The sequence below is a fragment of the Ictidomys tridecemlineatus genome, chromosome 2 (assembly GCF_052094955.1).
Source record: "Ictidomys tridecemlineatus isolate mIctTri1 chromosome 2, mIctTri1.hap1, whole genome shotgun sequence".
Taxonomy (NCBI): domain Eukaryota; kingdom Metazoa; phylum Chordata; class Mammalia; order Rodentia; family Sciuridae; genus Ictidomys; species Ictidomys tridecemlineatus.
In genome coordinates this window covers 72,639,815-72,659,568 of record NC_135478.1, presented here as the reverse complement: position 1 = coordinate 72,659,568, position 19,754 = coordinate 72,639,815, and the positions used below count along the sequence as shown (strand labels likewise).

Sequence of the window (19,754 nt, the reverse complement as noted above, 5' to 3'; positions counted from 1 at the left end):
AGCCCAATCCTCATGAGCTTTAAAAACAAATCAAACAAACATGAAGGAAAGAGAATAGATTTTGTGACCTTAAAGTTTAAAACTTAGGAGAAATTAGACTGTTTAGGTTTGAACAGTAGTTAAACTAAGTAACATTTAAGAATTCCTATCCTATTACATGGAGGGACCATTTGCTCAGTGGTCTGGAATCTGCCTCCTGAGTTCAAACCAGGGAGCCACCATTTGGAGCCCTTGACTTTGAACCAGTGATTTAGCCTCTTAGTTTCATGATTTCCACATCTCAAAAATACAAATTCAGTCCCACCTCATATGGTAATTGAGAGGGTTAGGTGAATTATCATTTATTGATGCTGGATTCATCATTAATATTATTCATATATAAAGAATAGAGACAAATGTAAGACCTCAGTGGGTAAATAAATAAATAAATAAAGAGTTAACACAATTCACAGGAAATATAGGAGGAACAGTTTTGGGGATATCAGTTGAGACTTTGGTTTGAACTTGTTAAATTTAAGTCACCTACCACGCATTAGAAATCATCCAAATGCCAAATGTTAATCAAATCATTTAGTAGATTATGATATATTTACTTAAAGGAATATTGTAAAGCCACTAAAGGTGATTTTTTTTAAGTTTTGATAGGGAAATAATGAGTAATATTTACTCAGGAAAAATAAGACAACATTTGTTATACAGTATGATTTCAGTTATGTAAAAGAAAGCGTATAGAAAATTTCAACAAAATACATCAAATGATTACCAGTGGTTACCCTTAAGTGACAGGGCTATGGGTGCTAGAGTAAGGGAACTTCAGGGCAGGTTTGATGGTTAGCTATTTGAGGCCTGCCTTTTCAGTTTCACATAACAAGAACTTGAAGAAAACTGACCTGTTTTCCTGATTGTTTTAGCCCAAGTCATGGGACTGATCTCAGTTGCCTGTTTGTGCCCAGCTTAGATGCCCTGACCAGTCATTGTGGCCAAGGGGGGACTCAGCTGAATGGCCAAACAGTGTCCCCTTCCCACAATACAGCCAGAGAACATGGGCAAGCCCATGAGCTCCCTCATAGCAAACACCAGCTTGCTTGCATAGGCAGTGAACTCTAGCAGGTAAAACCAACACATGACCATCATCTTGAAGAAGGGTGAGAAATACTATCTTTCTCTCTCTTAAAAATAATAATAATAACAACAACAACAGGGGTTGTAGCGCAGTGGTAGAGCACTCACCTAGCATGTATGAGGCCCTGGGTTCGATCCTCAGCACCACAAAGATAAATAAATAAAGGTATTGTGTCCATCTACAACCACAAAATATTTAACAATAAATAAATAACAAAATGCAGTTCGTGTCAGAAATCTTATCTCCATTTCTCAAATAACCTGTTTGAAGAGTTTATGAACCTTGTTATTGCTCACTTGGATTCATGCATTATTTGTAAATAGGATCATAGGCTACATCCTCTTCTTTTACCTGCAGAGAGTTGTATTTATTCATCTGAAGCTTAGCCACCCTAAACTAATGACAGCTTTGAGAGTTATTTAACCCATGGCCTTTTATATAAGAGATAGAGAAGAGTGATACTATAAGAAGCTGGAGAAAACCAACCTTCAATGGGCAATGGGATAGAAATAGGAACCCTTTAAAATATATAGAAAGACTACACAAAGCATAGAAAAAAGTGTTATGTGTTTTCATAGAAACAGAAGATGGCATTTTAAGAAAGGCTAGCTGGGCACAATGGCATACACCTGTAAACCTCTAATTCCAGAGACTCTGGAGGCTGAGGCAGGAGGATTGCAAGTTCATGGCCAGACTTGGCTACTTAGCGAGACCCTCAGGACCTTAGACCTTGTCTCAAAATTTTTAAAGAAAATATATATATAGCCAGTTATGGTGGTACATGCCTATAATCCCAGTGACTGGGGAGGCTGAAGCAGGAGAGTCACAGGTTCAAAATGAGTCTCAGCAATTTAGCGAGGCCCTAAACAATTTATCAAGACCCTATCTCAAAATAAAAAAGGCTGGGGTGTGGCTCAATGATTAAGCACCCTTGGGCTCAATCCCTGATACTGAAATAAATAGATAGATAATAAAATAAAGACTATAAAGGACTAGGTATATAGCTCAGTGGCAAAACACCTCCTGAGTTGAGTTCCCAGTCCCAAAAAAGAAAGTAGACTACATAGCAACATCATGCAGCAAAAAAACAAAAAAATACCTGGCAAAATATAAACTGAAAAATGTAAGTTGGTTTTCCAACTATGGAGTAGTTGGTGACCACATAAGATTAGTGAAAACAAGAGTTGAAGTGAAAAATTTGGAAAATGGAAGTAGAAATGACTGGTTCGGCTGGGGCAGGCCGCACATAGGAGAGAATTGGTTTGGAATAGGAAAAAATTCTCCTCCTGGCATTGTCGGTGAGGATAGAGGAAGTCCAGGAATATTACCTCTGGGGTTCTCAGTTTTTCCTCGGAAACATCTGTTGAGAGTAGTGAGGGTCACTTGATAGGAAGGAAGGCCATGATTTAAGCCATACAAGATGAACCCACTGTTAGAATAGAGGAAGGAGTTGATCAGGACTTTCTTGGAGTTCTTAACGCCTCGATGAAATGGAAAATCTTGAATTTTTATAACATAATTGTTTGTTTGTTTGTTTAATTGTAGATGGTTACAATACCTTTATTTTATTTATTTATATGTGGTACTAAGGATCGAACCCAGTGCCTTGTACATGCTAGGCAAGTGCTCTACCCCTGAGCCACAGCCCAGACCCACAACATAATTGTTCTTGATATTTGCCACTTAGACCTGAAGTCTCCAGGATCCTTTCTGGGTGTTCATGAAGTTAAAACTGTTTTCACAGTTGCACCAAGCCATCTTTACACTGCTGCTCTGCCATGCTATCTACATTCATGGTACCAAAGCAGCAGTGAGCAGGACTATAGCAACTCAGCCCAGGGCAAGACCATGGCACCAGTGTAGGCCTCAGGCTCCACACATATAATTTTCTCACAGCTAAAATCAACACCAGTTGCACAGAGGATGTGAAACAGTAAAGAGTGCTCACTCTTTTAGACACCATCCTCAATACGTGTCTCTCTGAGCTCTGTGCTGCATATGGAATGGTTTCACAAGGAAAAGTGCTGGTATAGTTACTTGAGCTGTGAGCTAAGTTAAGTGCTTTTAAAATTGATTCTGAGGACAGGTGCAGTGGTGCACCCCTGAATTCCCAGCTAATCAGGAGGCTGAAGCAGGATGACTGAGAGCTTAAAGCCAGACTGGGCAACAATAGCAAGATGATATCTTTTTTTAAAAAGGCGGCAGGGGTGGGTAAAATGAAACTGATCCTCAGTAATTTTTTAGTTATAAGAAGATCATAAGGTTTGAGAATTGGGGTTGCTGAGGCAGAGTTTGTACAGTTTGTACAATTTGGGCATTTTCTCTGAAAATGAAGGTTATTGCCCAGAACCTTCATTTGGGGATAAAAGTGACAGGTTGCATCATTGATCCAGGATCAAAGTTTTGCTGAGTAGGTGAAGAGGTGCTGTAGAGAGCCAGGCAAATGGCCTGCTCAGGATCTGCACAGGAGGAGAAAAGACCTAATAAATAGAAGAGAATGATGAAGACCAGATTGCTATGTATCCTTTAAACTTAAGACAAATATGGGATTCTGGGAGGACACTAAGGAGAGTCATGTATCATGGTCAGATGTACTCCTAGCCTCAAAGGAACTTCCATTCTTTCAGGGGAAAGAAACCTGCTCCCAAGTAAGCATGCACACAGGGAACCATGATTCATAGTATGTGAATGGTGCCAGCAGATTGCTGTGTAGCATGGGAGGAGGAGGCCCAGCACTCTGACTATGGGATCAGCACCTGCCAGCTGCTTCCCATTTCTCTCCTTTTCTCCTTTGGTAGCTATGAATAATGCAGAAATAGCACTTGCAATAAAAGAAAGCTGAGATTCAGTTATTTTTCAAGTAGGGGGAGAAAAGCTACCTTCCTTTGAAATTTTTATCTGGAGGTTTAAGGTCCTAAGATTTAGCTAGAAAGAGCTAACAGATCTGTTTTAGAAATGCTTAAGCTGCAAAATACCAGTTGCCTCGAAGTGGTTTCACTACTTATACCAACAAGCTTGAGCCAGGGAGAAGTATCCCCCAATAACTTAGAAACAGTGCTGTTAGAATCTGTGGTCAGATTCAAGCTTTTCCTAGCATAGACAGTACTGGGCAAAAAGCCCAAATGACTTCATTACCTCTCAAGAAAGTCATAGGGAAAGTATCTAGAAGCTCTTTGTGATAAGGGATGGTCCGAAGCAGGAAGTAAATTAGGTCTTATTACCTGTTACTGACAACAGGAATCTAAAGCTCATGATACATCTAAGAATTCTCATACATACATCTACCAAGTATTGGATACAACTAGGATTTGAGCTGGAGGTATCTGAGTTCTTGACCATCATGTGGCATTGTCTTGACTATCAAGAGGGCCTCCTCCTAAACCTCACCAATCTGAAGACCCTTTGTTATAGCTGCAGGCATGAACACCTCTTCTGTCTGGAGATCCCTGCTCCAAAATTTTTCTAGCATATAAAGCAAAGTGTCATTATTCCATAATTTCCTAAAGTACATTTTAGATATGTATTAAAAAGATTATAGACAAAGACACAAATAAATTTGAAATGAATTGTAGAAATTCATTGTCTGGTTTGTTTGGGTTTTTTTCTTAAATACAGCAGCCACTTACACTTATTAGATATGAGAAAAGTGCTCTTTATTATGTCCAATGTGTCATTTATGACATTTATTATTTTTTCTTAAATATAAGAGATTGGCCCTATGGTGGCATTCAATAAAGGAAATTGAAAGGGGGGGGGGGTCAGAACTGTGTGTATAACATATGTGAACATGCACATATACATACCCTTTCTTTCGATTTTTTGTTTTGTTTTCCTTTTTAAAAAAAAATTTTGTAGTTGTAGATGAGCAAAATGCCATTATTTTATTTTATTTATTTTTTTAATGTAGTGCTAAGGATCAAACCCAGTGCCTCACATATGCTAGGCAAGCACTCTGCAACTGGGTTACAGCCCCAGCCCTGCACACACCCTTACAATAACTTCAGGCAACAGGATACCTCTCTGACCCTCATTTAGTAAACAAGCAGTCACTTTGGACATTTTACTGATCTACTTTCAAGAGTTGATTGACTTTTTTAATGAATAAATGGTTAAAACTTTTCTTGAAAGTAAGCTAAACTGATCACGAATATTAAAGTGTACCAAATACATTTGATTATTAAATGATCTTTTACCATTCTACTCTTAGGTCTTAGTGTACTAATTTGAGATGGGCAAGATTGACATTGCCACCTTAAAATAAAGTAAGAAATAATCATTATTAGAAAAGAAACTTCATTAAGCTTGCACATATTTGGTTTTAAGATAATTTACATTCTAAAGAACTTGTGTTCAGATGTCTAAATTGTGGAACTCACCTAGATGTTCCTCAGAAGATGAATGGATAAAGAAAATGTGGGGCATATGCTCAGTGGAATATTACTCAGCTTGGAAGAAAGAAGTGTGAAATTATAGCATTTTCCAGTAAATGGTTGGAGATGGAAAATATCATGCTAAGCAAAATAAGCCAATCCCACAAAATCAAAGACTGAATGTTTTCTCTAATGTGCGGATGCTAATTTACAATAAGGCGGGGGTGGGGTGGTGGGGGAACACTAGGGAAGAATAACGTTAGATTAGCTAGAAGGGGGGGATGTGGAGATAGGAAAAAGACATTATTACTATATGTATATATGTGACTACATGACCCATATGATTCTGCAGCACGTACACTCAGAAAAATGAGTCATCTATGTATGATATATCAAAATTCATAAATGCATTCTACTATCATATATAACTAATTAAAACAAAAATATTTAAAAAAAAAAAAAAAAGAACTGTATTTGTCATTGACTAGTAGTTTCTCAGACTTGTAGTCGGTTCTCATACTTGAGCCTTGAATTTTTCAGGGGTGCCTGAAGGTCTATGAACTAGGATTCAAGAAAAGATCGGGTAGCTCCTTTTTTATCCATTCCATATTTTGAGGCTCCTCCTGTTAGGATTTAATTTGAAGAGAGAACCTGCTGCTTAAGTTGAAAACCATTGGTCTAAACATTGTTAAATGAAAGGAATCAAAATGTTTTTAAAAGAAGAGCCTTTTGTAACCTCATCTTCAAAACTGTAATGTATTTATGTATTTTCTTTTTTGTACCAGAGATTGAACCCAGAAGAACTTAATCACTGAGCCAAATCCCCAGCCCATTTTTATGTATTCTTTTATGCATGTGTTTGTGGGGTTTTGTGGTGGTGGTGGTGGTTTGTTGTTGTTTTGTTTTGTTTTGTTTTTTGGTTTATTGTTGATAGACCTTTATTTTGTTTATTTATATATGGTGCTGAGAATCGAACCAGTGCCTCACACATGCCAGGCAAGTGCACTACTGCTGAGCCACAGGCCCAGGCCCCCTGCCCCCCATTTTTATATTTTATTTAGAGACAGAGTCTTGCTGAGTTGCTGAGGACCTCGCTAAGTTGATAAGACTGGCTTTGAACTCTTGATCTTCCTGCCTCAGCTTCCCAAGCTGCTGGGATCACAGGCATGCACCATTACGCCCAGTCAATAATGTATTTTCTTGCATCTATTTTTTCTTGTGAATTCCTACTCCTCGTGCCTGTAATCCCAGTGCTCAGGAGGCTGAGGCCAGAAGATTTTGAGTTCAAAGCCAGCCTTAGCAACTTAGTGAGGCCCTAAGCAACTCAGCAAGACCCTGTTTCTAAATAAAATATAAAAAGGGCTGGACTTGTAGCTCAGTGGTAAACCCCCCTGGTTTCAATCCCTGGTACAGTCCTACTCCTTCTAATACATATTTTCCCAAACCTTTGTCCCAGGCAGTGTTAACCTTGCCCTTTGGCCACAGTTTCATGACCTGAGATGGTCACTAACTACAGAGGCTAGGGTAGGCTTCTCATTAGCTGCCCATATGTTCCATTCCCATTGATCTGCACTTGATCCTCCTATTGGGCTTCTGATGCAAAGGAAATGCTCAACTCTTTACACCTAGCCAGATCAAAAGAGTGCTTTTAACTTTGGGCCTTCCAGAAAGACTCCCATCTAGGAAGTAGTAAGCCTATAGCCTGTGGGTCACACGTGACTATTAGCCAGGACCTGAAAAGACTATTGTCTTTTATGACTGTAGAGGCCTTTTCTTTGTGTTGACGGATAAAATGACCATAGCAAAAATGACTTCAGAGTTAATCTGAAAGGAGTACTTTGCTTTCGATAATTACAGATCAATGATTTGGAAAATGTCACATTTTTTAGGCAAATGTAAGTTTGTGTCCTCATCTTCCACTTGTAGCCTTTGTCTAGCCACTCCATCTTGCTGAGCATTGAAATCTATGATTGGTGGTCAGCACCACATTCACAGTGTCAAGAGACAAGAAGCATTCAGTATGCTAGCTGCTTGCCCCTCAGTAATGCTTCATTTCATTTTTTATGGATCAGTTTACTTAAATGGAAAGTATTTTAGTGAATACTTCTGCTTCTCACATTACAAAACCTTTATCTTTATAGCTCTGGATTTACTGGACAAAATGTTGACATTCAACCCCCATAAGAGAATTGAAGTCGAGCAGGCTCTGGCCCATCCATATCTGGAGCAGTATTATGACCCAAGTGATGAGGTAAGAGTCCATGCTCCTGGCTGCTTGTTCAGGAATGTAGACCAGTGAGCAACAGGCCTAACCATGTTCAGCTTGTGAGATTATGGTTGCATACCTGATCCTCCCAACATATTTACCTCCTCTTGAGAACAAGCACTGTGGGACACAGTTTGAGATCCCTGTCCCCAAGACCTACCTTTCTACCTCAAAAGACTTCCTCCAAGTCATCTGCAGTAGATGGGACCAGGGCAGTGCATGGATAACGGGGAATAGCTTCACCAGTGTGGAATGTAGAGGGCAGGGAACTGAGGCTGGAGACCATTATCATGGTCCAGAGAAGGAAAAGACAAATGTTCTGACCTTGAGGATGGAGATGAGTTGGCAGCCTGCTAAGGAAGGCAACACACAGAGTGAGAAGTCAGTCTAGACAGTTCCCACTGTGCCTGGCAACTCTGTGTTGGGTATGCCATTCTCTGGAGATAGGCCACAAGAGTCTGTTTTATTGAGAGATTTAATGTGACCAGAGGGGGATGTGCAGTTCTTCAGAGCTGACTAGACATCCCTGTAAAAGAGACTTGGTGTCTTGTTCTCTCCAAGACAGTTCTCTTACTGTACTTCTCTGGTTCCTCTATGGATTCGGTTTAACCTTTATTCTCTGGAGGTTAACAAAAATTCAGCATGAGCCAAAAGTTTAGATTGTTCTGGTTGAAGTTTACATAAATAGAAAATAAAGCCTCCACATCCTCTTCTTAAAGGAAAGAAGCAAGTGAATTATCTTAAAATTACAGGACAAAATGGAAAAGAAAAATGAAAAACTAGCAAAGCTAAAAGCTGATACAGAGAAAGAAGATAGAAATCAAAACAAGGGAGTATTTATTAATTGGCTTCCCCTTCCACATCCATCTCCCACAAAAAAAAAAAAAAAAAATACTTGAGGCAGTTTGCAGAGATACTACAGTTCAGTCAGTGACATGGAAATAGGTGAAAATGTGTCTCATCCTGGCCTTGTGAGCTAAAGATTTTCTAAGGTTCTGTGTCCTAATCAACAAGTTTGGGCAGTGCACCTATATGTAAGATTCTTAGTATGATCCCAAGTACAGATCACCCTCCAGAGAGAGCTACGTGTTCTTCTCTTGCAACTTGAATCCTTTTCCCCTTTCAAGTAGCCAAAGCATACTAGGTTCATTCTTCCTCCCCCTTAAGTTCTCATGAAGATTAGGTGGGTGAGATCTGGGGGGTCTTTTCAACCTCTGATTGACAGTTGCCATCATCATCAACTTAGTTTTGTTTTTGTTTTTGTTTTTGTTTTGGTAGTTACAGATGGATAGAATGCCTTTATTTGTTTAGTTTTATGTGGTGCTGAGGATCAAACCCAGTGCCTCAGCAATGCTAGGCAAATGCTCTGTCGCTGAGCTACAGCCCCAGCCCTCAGCTTAGTTCTTTAACATTGCATTAGTTTGGGGACATTTAAAAATTAAAGTATAGGTGCTGGGGATGTAACTCAGGGGTACAACATTTGCCTAACATATGCAAGACCCTATGTTCAGTCTCCAGCACCCCAAAAAAAAAATCAAAATGTAGAGGCTGGAATGTAGTTCAGTGGTAGAAAATTTGCCTACCATGTTTGAGGCCATGTGTTCAGTCCCCAGTACTGCCCCCCTAAATAAAAATGTAATATGGGCTGAGTGGTAGAGTGCTTACCTGGCATGTGCAAGGCACTGGGTTCAATCCTTAGCACCCTAAAAAAATAAAATAAAAGCATTCTGTCCATCTATTAACTACTAAATAAATAAATATGTAATTAATTATCTTTGTCATTCAGTATATATGGAGGTTCTTTGACCTAAATAGTTTATATATTTCTTAAATAACTTTCTGAGTATGCATACAGTATGGTAAGAATTAAATTAAAAATGTATGGGGCACGGGATATAACTCGGTGATAGAGCACTTGCCTTGTATGCGTAAGGTCCTGGGTTTAATCTCCAGTACCAGGAAAAAACAAAGGCAAAAAACTTGGAGAAAGATATTTTAAAAGATCTCTTTAATCTTTTAATCTAGTTGCAGTTCTTAGTAAAATTTTGGAATGTTACCTTCATAATCTTATGTTTCTATATCTAAATTTTTAAAGTAGGGTTAGTGTTCATTCTGTTAAATGCAAATGCAAAACATGGGCATCTTTGCAGCTTTTGTTTGCGGGGGCGCTGTCAGTTACTGGGGATTGAACTCTAGGCACACTAACACTGAGCTATATCCCTAGCCCTTTTTTTTTTTTTTTTTGGTACCACGGATTGAACTCAGGGGCACTTGACCACTGAGCCGCATCCCCAGCCTTATTTTGTATATATTTTTTCTTCTTTTCTTTTCTTTTTTTTTTTTTTTTAACCCTTATTTTATTTATTTGTATGTGGTGCTGAGGATCAAACCCAGGGCCTCATGTGTGCTAGGCGAGCACTCTACCACTCAGCCCCAGTACCAGTCCCCTTATTTTGTATTTTATTTAAAGACAAGGTCTCACTGAGTTGCTTAGTGCCTTGCAGTTGCTGAGGCTTGCTTTGAACTCAGGATCCTCCTATCTCAGCCTCCCAAGCTGCTAGGATTACAGGTGTGCGCCACTGTGCCTAGCTACATCCCTAGCCCCCCCACCTTTTTTTTTGAGACAGGATCTCACAAGTCTTCGGGATTACGGGCATGTATCACCGTAGCCAGCTGCAGCTGCATTTTTAACAGCTCTATAATCGTTCCTCATAACAAAGATGCTATAATTTAATCAAATACATTTATTTTAGTCTTATGGGTTTGGATTGTATAAATATACCACCTCCACAACAGCACATTTCTGTTATTACAACATCCAGTATCTTGAAACATTTGCAAGTTATTCTGGGATTTGTGATAAGTTTACAAAAAAACAAAATGGGTTCAGTTGCTCTGTGTGTGTGTGTGTGTGTGTGTGTGTGTGTGTGTTTTGCTGGGGATTGAACTCAGGGCCTGGTGCATGGTAGGCTGGTGCTATACCACTACATCCCTACCCCCCAGTCCATTTATTAAATGCTTATGAGAACGGTGCTTTCAGGAGTATGGGCACAAATACAATGTTTATCAGAACTCTCAGATGTTTTTGTTTGTTTCATGGTGCTGGGGATCAAACTCAAAGCCTCTTACATGCTAAGCATATGCTCTACCACTGAGCTACACTCCAAGCCCTGGTGCTCTCAGGTTTTATGAGACTTCAATCTTGTTGTATAAATTTCAGAATGTAATTTAGAGTCACTTTATGAATCTAATCAGTAAATTACTGCCTGAACAAGAACAACTTTTGACTAATAATTGTTTTGTGTTCTCTTAAAGCCCATCGCTGAAGCACCATTCAAGTTTGACATGGAATTGGATGACTTACCTAAGGAAAAGCTCAAAGAACTCATTTTTGAAGAGACTGCTAGATTTCAGCCAGGATACAGATCTTAAATTTGTCAGGTACCTGGAGCTTTAACCACATAGTTAACCCTAGAGAAGGAGAGGGAATATAAGTGTCATTAGAAAGTAAAAGAATTTAATGTATTCCTCTTTATTTAAATATACCTTTTTATACTGATACTTTTGAATTTAAAACAGGGGAAATTACATTCTTTCACCATTGTGAATATACTTGGAATTCTTTAATTTCTGGCAGTTTATATTGACCTACAGTTACAATGACATGAAGTTTAAATGACAATTTCTAGAGTAATAGCTACAGTAAGACTAGTGTTTAGGCACAAGGGGACTTACAAACCTGATTTTTTTTTTCAATATTTTTTAGTTGTAAATGGACACAGTAACTTTATTTATTTATCTTTTTGTGGTGCTCAGGATCAAACGCAGTGCCTCACCCATGCTAGGTGAGTGCTCTACCATTGAGCCATAGCCTCAGCTCCAAAACCTGATTTTTTTTTTTTTTTAATCACTGAGCCACATCCCTGGCCCTTTTTCATATTTTATTTTATTTTATTTTTTATTTAATTTAATTTTTTTTTTGAGAGAGAGAGAGAGAGAGAATTTTAATATTTATTTTTTAATTTTCGGCAGACACAACATCTTTGTTTGTATGTGGTGCTGAGGACCGAACCCGGGCTGCACGCATGCCAGGCGAGCGCACTACCACTTGAGCCACATCCCCAGCCCAAAAACCTGATTATTTTTTGAGAAAATAAATTCATGGGATAGAATAAGTTTGAGGCCTTCATTCCTAAAAATTTTAGGGTTTTTACTTCATATGACATTTAAAACATTGGGAAATTTTAACATGCAACTTTTGAGGCCCTAGAACTTCCCCTTTTCCCCCCAGTACTAGGGATTGAACACAGGGCCTTGCTAGGCAAGCACTGTACCACTGAGCTCCATCCCCAGCTGCCTAGAATGTTTCTAAGAATTGAGAACATAGAATTTCATGCAGTAAACACAGTGACTTTAAGTATACACACGGCCAGTCAGGACGGAGAAACACTGATAAGCCAGTGAAGTGCTAGGAAGACAAGGAGCATGAGAGTGAAAATCATGAAGACTGGACATGGGAAATAGTCAAGAAAGGAAGGAAGATGCATGGAGTCCCAAGAAGACATAAGTTTTCACAGCCTAACTTAATGGGTTCGTTTGGTTTGGGTTTGTTTTTGATTTTGGTAGCACTGGGGATTGAACCCAGGGCCTTGTAAGCATTCTTACCATTGAGCTACATACCCAGCCTTTATTTTTTATTTTGATACAGTCTCACTAAGCAACTGAGGCTGGCCTCAAACTTGCAGTCCTCCTGCCTCAGCCTCCAAAGTTGCTGAGATTACAGGCATGTTCCACTGTGCCTGACTTAACTTCATTTTTTAGATGCATAGTACCAGTGTGTACAGAAGGGGTATGTGCACAAGGTAACTCTTGTACTTGCTAGGAAACATGGACATCGAGTTCACCACTTTCCAAGGAGAGGAGCCAGCCATGTGCTCAGAGTGACAGTCTGATTGCTGAGCATTCATTTTGTTCGTTTGTTTTTAAGACAGGGTCTTGTTAAATTGCCATTATCTGGCCTCAAACTTGCCAGGGCTAGTCTCAAATTTGCAATACTTCTGCCTTAGCTCCCCAGATTGCTGGGATTACAGGTGTGCACCATCAGGCCCCATATTTCCCTTGGTCTTTAGAACATTCTATTCCTTAAGATTCCATTGGTTCATGTTCATTTCCAAGCTCCTCCTTTAATTTAGATTTTTGAATAATTCAGAGAATTTTACTTAGATACTTGTAGGAGTCACACATCACATACACACACACACACTTTTTATTAGAAACTGAAAGTCTTTCCTTTCTTTATTCAAGAGTAATGAATGTGATTATTTGGCAACTGCTTGTTTGTATGATAGACTGTCTTTTGATTCTTATCTTTTTCTTGCTGTCTGCTTTTTTCAGCAGATTCACAGTATGTAAGCATCTCTCTTAAAAGGGTTCACTCCAGGACTCCCTTCCTCCCATGGAAAGTGCAGCCACCAGTTTAGTAAATCCAAAGAGTTACAGAGTGTTACAGAGTCCTCTGTATCTGCCTCTTTTGGGAGACGGATAAAAAAGAAATGGAAATTTAGATGCTTGCCCCTAAGAAACTCCAAGTGGAGACCTGGTTCTATAATTAATGCTTCCCACAAGGGGGTCCAAACACGGTTCTCTGTTCAGATCAGGAATATGGGCAAGCAAAGCTGGGAAAAGCTTCATCAAGGAGGTAAAGGCTAAGATGATCTATTAGAGGGATTTATATGGACCTGGATAGAAAACTGCACCAGGAATACAGTACAAGGTGGCAATGTTGGTAAATTTTAAAATGTACAAAAAAAAGAAAATACAAATCTGGATTTTCCAGAACATATGGTGAGAGGAGAGAGAATAAAGCTTATGTCAGAACCCTAGAAATGAATAGGGAAGTAAAGAATTGTGAGGAAGGGGGAAGTGCTTTACATGGAAGCAACATGGAAGGAGCCAGAGATATCCCTTGACAGGCAGGTGTGTCTGCAGAGAATGCAGACAAATGGCCAAAGTGGCATTGAGGTTGTGTTGGAACAGGAGGCCAAGGGTGGGGTTTTGGCAGTGATTTTTCCTTTGAAGTTTTCATTAGGTAGATATCCATTCTCTCCTCATTGTTTTTATTATCATATTGGAGTCTGGAAACAATACCTTAAGCTGTGGGGTCCCTGGGACTCTGTTGGTCAGTTCCCAGGCTTGAAAGCAGAAGCCACTCCAGGTGTTCCACACAAAAGGCAGGTGATTGATCAGAGGTGCTAGAAAGGCTCAAGAGCAAAAGTGTAAAGTGGAATTACCACAGATTGGTCACTGCAGGAAGCTATTCCTGTTCTCCAGCTAAAATAGTAAGAAGTTATTAACCAAAGTCCTTGATCAAGTGAGGATGCTGGGGAACTCACTATAGCTGCAGCTGTCAGAGACTGCAGACACTTCTCATCAGGAGACCTTACTGTCACTGACTCAGGGAGACTGTGGGGCCAAAGCCACTAGCATCATCCAGTGCCTCTGAAATCTAGGAAACTACCCTCCTCATGCTCCTGAAAAACAAGGGCTCCCTCATGATTCCTTTCACAGGTTATTTTTCTTAAACTAGTGAGTAGACTCTGATTTTCCCCATCTTCCTTGTCTTAGTTCAGACGCACTTCCACTTAGTCTGTACCAGGTACTTTGTCAGACACCAGGAATAAGCAGAACAGACAGGCCTACATGTGGTCTCCAAGGAGCACCCAGTCTAGCAGGGGAGAAACCACATAACCAGAGCAACTCAGGATCAGAGGTACTATAGCAGAGGTGAATAAGGGCACAACAGGTCCCAGAAGTAAAACTAAGCATCATAGAGTGAGGCATTTGTGCTATGCTGAATCTTGATTACTGGTGGGAAAGGGAACACGGTAGTACCAAACCAGGAATGGTAGAGCATGTAAGCACAGACTCGAGCTAATAAGTAGGAGGAGTCTGCAGAGAGAGGACCAAGCCCAGGACATAGCCCTTGCCTTATTAAGGAGGCTAAATCTCCTTCATAAGTAGTTACCCATCCTGAAGTGTTATCTCAGGAGACTATAAGGGCAGCAAGGAAGTAAAAGGACTTTACAAGCAGAAACCGATGGGATGGTTAGCCAGGGTACTCCTGGGGCTACATGATGTGGCTGCTGACTAAATGCCCTCTGAAGTTAGCATTACAGACAGGGACAAGATTCTCACTAGGTGCACTCCAACTCTCAATTCAGGTGTGGCAAGTATATCACTTCTGTGTCATTCATTTGTTCTAGGCACACATGAGGCACGCACATGCTCATTATGTACTTAGAGACTGGTCTTCTCCGTTGTTCTTTTAAATGACAGTTTTCAGTTATTCTTAAAAGTTCAAAGAATTTTAAAGTAAACACCTGTATTCCCACCACCTAGATTCTACAGGGTTTCTTTTAGGGGGCCAGGGAGGATTACCAGTAATTGAACTCAGGAGCACTCGACTACTGAGCCACATCCCCAGCTCTATTTTGTATTTTATTTAGAGATAGGGTCTCACTGAGTTGGTTAGTGCCTCGTTTTTGCTGAGGCTGGCTTTGAACTCGCAATACTCCTTTCTCAGCTTCCCGAGCCACTGGGATTAATAACAACACAAACTCTGTTGTCAGTGCAGTTGACTTAATTCTACCTGGTCATTCAGAGAAAAAAGAGGCTTAATAAGAATAGGAGACAGAGAGAGGGCCAAGCCTCTTTTTTGCATAGAAGTAGACACATTACTTTACAAAGACCCTTAAAATTTTTTGACTTTGGGTGGATACCATGTGGTTACTAAAGGGCATCCCAGGAACACTGAAGCCAACCTGACTGTGTATGTCAGTGCCTGTGTGTCTTTCCTATGATTGTTATGAAAAAAGCCTCTGAGAACTGTCTGAAAAAGGTGCTGTTGAAGTCTGGTCAGAGCACCTTCAAAATTGCCATGTGTTACACATGCCCACAAGTGTGTAAATTAAGTGACTTTATTGTAGTAATTTTCCCCCTTTTGCTTTTTTACTTTTCTGTTTCATGATGCTGACGATGACGTGTTAATGTTCATTTTTTTCACTTCTCCATTTTGTAATGCTGCTGATGTTGACTTAACATAATTCAGTCCTAACTCCCAGGTTTATTATTTGTGTTTTTATAGGACAAGGGATCAGAGGACTGGACGTGCTCAGACATCGATGTTCTTCTTTCCAGTTCTTGACCCCTGGTCCTGTCTCCAGCCTGTCATGGCTTATTCAGTTTGACTCCTTTGAGCCGTTCGGAGGGGCGGTTTCTGGTAGTTGTGGCTTTTATGCTTTCAAAGAATTTCTTCAGTCCAGAGAATTCCTCCTGGCCACCCCTGTGTGTGTCACCCACTGGTGACTGGCAGCAGTATGTACTTCCAATGCACGTACTGCTTACCGTTGCTTTAGTCACTAATCGCTTTCTGATTTGAAAGATGCAGTGGTTCCTCCCACTCCTGAATCCTTTCTACATGATGCCCTGCTGACTGACCCATGCAGCCTCACCAGAGCAAGAGTCTTTTCACATTGGCTCTAGTCACTGGCATCTTTATGATAGGGAAGGCTACTACCTAGGGCACTTTAAGTCAGTGACAGCCCCAAATTTGCACTTCATCTGTTGACTGTAACTTTCCCCCAGAGCTTATGGAAATACCTTGGATGACATTGCAGCCTACAGCAAGTGCTTCTGTCTCGGGAATCCTTTGGGGGCACTTGTCAGTGTCTTTTCTAATATCATGTTAGTTACTAACATATTTAAGGTGTGTGCTATTTGCCCAGCTTTTAGAAAATTCAGTCATTCTAAATAGAAAGGAAGTACTGCACCCAGCAATGTCATTCTGCAGATTTACTGTGGTTACTTATAACAATTATAGAGGTATAACACTTGTCAAAATGTATTACATGCAGTACTGTTTGCTAAACCTACTTAAAAGATTTGAAATGGCAGCTGTGTTCAGCATTTGATGAGAGACACAAAAGGTGACAGTACTGTGGAATGTTTCTGGAGAAGTAGTAAGCAGGCTGATCCGCGATGGAATTCCACATACCCGGTGCATATATGCCCTGAACTATTTCAGTAACCACATTCAATGCTGGAGGATTTAGCAGAGAGGAACACTGCAACTTTAATGAGAAAGTGTACAATTCTTTTTCCTTCTATAGCATGTCAGCATCTCAAGTTTATTTTTCAACCTACAATATAACAATTTGTAATAAAGCCTTCATGAGCTCATGACATGAAGCACTATTCTGTCGTCAAGTACTCTTTAAATATTTCTGATACTGCTGAGTTAAGACCATCAGAAGAAGCTGAAGCTAGCATTAAGTCATGTTCAGAGCTCTCCATATTTTCCTGATCTCTTTAAGTATTTGTTCTGCCACTGTGTACTGTGGAGTTGACTCGGTGTTCTGTCCCAGTGCGGTGCCTCCTGACTCCCCCACTGCTCTCTGTGGTGAGAAATTTGCCTTGTTCAATAATTACTGTACCCTCGCATGACTGTTACAGCTTTCTGTGCAGAGATGACTGTCCAAGTGCCACATGCCTATGATTGAAATGAAAAATCTATTGTTACCTCTGAGTTGTGTTCCACGGAAAATGCTATCCAGCAGATCATTTAGGGAAAATAATTCTATTTTTTGCTTTTCGTCTCTTAGCTGTCCTATTTTTCTTTTATTTTTGACAGCAATGGAGAATGGGTTATATAAAGACTGCCTGCTAATATGAACAGCAATGCACTTGTAATTCATGGAAATAAATGTACATCTTTATCTTCACATTCATGTTAAGATTCAGTGTTGATTTCCTCTGGATCAGTGTGTCTGAATGGACAGACAGGTTCTGTTTGTGCTCCAAATAGAAGTGTCCATGGGCCTCACTTACGCACCCTAGGCATTGCCCCACACTTCAGTTTACATGAGGTGGCTTACAAAGGGCCTTTTTCCCTCTGCACAGCAGATAATTCTGACATGTTTCTTTGTTCAAATCTTAAGTCTCAAAAAAGTCTGTCAAACCCTGGGGACAAAAACCAGACATCTCAGGTTGGAATCTCTGGTTCCCTCCAAAAAGGGGCCTGCCTGTATGCCCCAGAGCTGCTGCTAGCACAGCCAAGTGCTGGGAAGAGCTGCCCAGCACCACATGGTGCATGCCACCTGGCCAAGTGTGCTGACACACCTCATGTGACTAAAGAAAGATGGCTGACTCATCCTTAGAAATAAGAATCACATCTTGATTCTTACCCTAAAAATACATAACTAACTTTTCACTTACATAGTCAGAGCTGCCATGTCATGGTCCATGCAGCATTGACAGGATACAGAGATTTGACTGTTATTTGATATATTGATAAATAAGTCAGTTTTCATTTTTAAAAGAGCATTGGCAGTTTTATTACTCATTTCTTTGTACTTTTTTAATGCAATGTTGATATTATTAGTTTAATTTGCAATCTTCTAGGTAGAAAAACTAGCCTTGGCTGCTAATATCTAGGGGCTACAAGCTCTTTGCCATCCTCTTTGTTGGTACTGTGGAATCAGATTGGCATGAAACCACTCACTGCATTCTAGAATTACTGTAGCCACAAGTGGTATACTTTTCATTAATATCATGTGAAATGTAGTTTAACAGGTCAGAGAATTGTTATAACCAAGGTACCTGTGAAACTACAAGTTATTATGTATAACAGACACATAGTTTTGGTTTTATGTTTCTAAATATGTACAGATTATGTCATCTCAATTCATATTGGTGATGCTGAATGCCTCCATTATTAGCATGCTCAGATAAGCTTTCTGATGTCTTTTTTGGTGTCTAAAATGTAAGCAAAAAATTCCCATTGAAACATTCCAAGACGTTCTGTTTGGTATGAAACAGCCAGCCAAAAAGCCTTTGGGATAGATGTGAGAACCAATTATGAAGACTCTGCCCTGACAGTCTTTAGAGCTTACAGAGAAACACAGACCACAATGGAATCTGGGTAAACAAATATCATCATGTTCTGTGTGCAGGTGTGGTATGTTCACACTCATTTCTGCTGTTTTCAGGCAGAGGCAGTGGGTGTGGAGAAAACTGTTAGCTTCAGTAAACTATACATGGCCAACCAGTAGTTGTTTCTGAGGAATCATGAAGGTAAACCACCCACATGCCACATAATATTCAGCCCATTCAGAGGAGACTTTGATCTTTATTTGCTTTTATGTTAATATGGTTTTTTAATTAACTTTTATATAGTATGATAACTGTATGTTAATACACACATACATATGCACACGCTTTGGGTCCTTCCATAATACTTTTATATTTGTAAATCAATGTTTTGGAGCAATCCCAAGTTTAAGGGAAATATTTTTGTAAATGTAGTGGTTTTGAAAATCTGAGCAATCCTTTTGCTTACACATTTTTAAAGCATTTGTGCTTTAAAATTGTTATGCTGGTATTGAAACAAGATACTCCTATAGTGCAGATGAGAAGCATGTAAGAGTGGAGTAAGGATGTGGTTTCTCTTACTGTCATCCAACTCGACATGATGGATCAGCAACAACTGGGAATCCAGAGTGAATTCTGAATGAATTCTCTAGGGTTATACCAGGTTTAGCTTAAGCTTGTTGCTTTTTGTGCTGTTTATCCGTGTAGAGCACTCCAGAAAGTTCTGAAACTGCTTTGTATCTGCTTTGTACTGTTGGTGCCTTCTTGGTATTGTACCCCAAAACTCTGCATAGATTATTTAGTATAATGGTAAGTTAAAAAAAATGTTAAAGGAAGATTTTATTAAGAATCTGAATGTTTATTCATTATATTGCTACAACTTAACATTTATTTGTGGTATTTGTGATTTGGTTAATCTGTATAAAAATTGTAAGTAGAAAGGTTTATATTTCATCTTAATTCTTTTGATGTTGTAAACGTACTTTTTAAAAGATGGATTATTTGAATGTTTATGGCACCTAACTTGTAAAAAAAAAAATCTACAAAAAAAAAATCCTTAGAATCATTA

General features: G+C 39.6%; 1 protein-coding gene across 1 annotated transcript in view; it reads left to right on the top strand.

Annotated features, from left to right (window-relative positions):
- The window catches only part of Mapk1 (mitogen-activated protein kinase 1), a 79,274-nt gene extending 61,736 nt beyond the window's left edge, over positions 1–17,538 (top strand). The window contains exons 7-9 of the mRNA XM_078038845.1: positions 7,635–7,744; positions 11,075–11,200; positions 15,903–17,538. Of these exons, the coding sequence (XP_077894971.1) occupies positions 7,635–7,744; positions 11,075–11,191 (227 nt within the window). The 3' untranslated portion in view covers positions 11,192–11,200; positions 15,903–17,538. The remainder of the gene's footprint in view (positions 1–7,634; positions 7,745–11,074; positions 11,201–15,902) is intronic.
- The last annotated feature ends 2,216 nt before the right edge of the window (positions 17,539–19,754 follow it).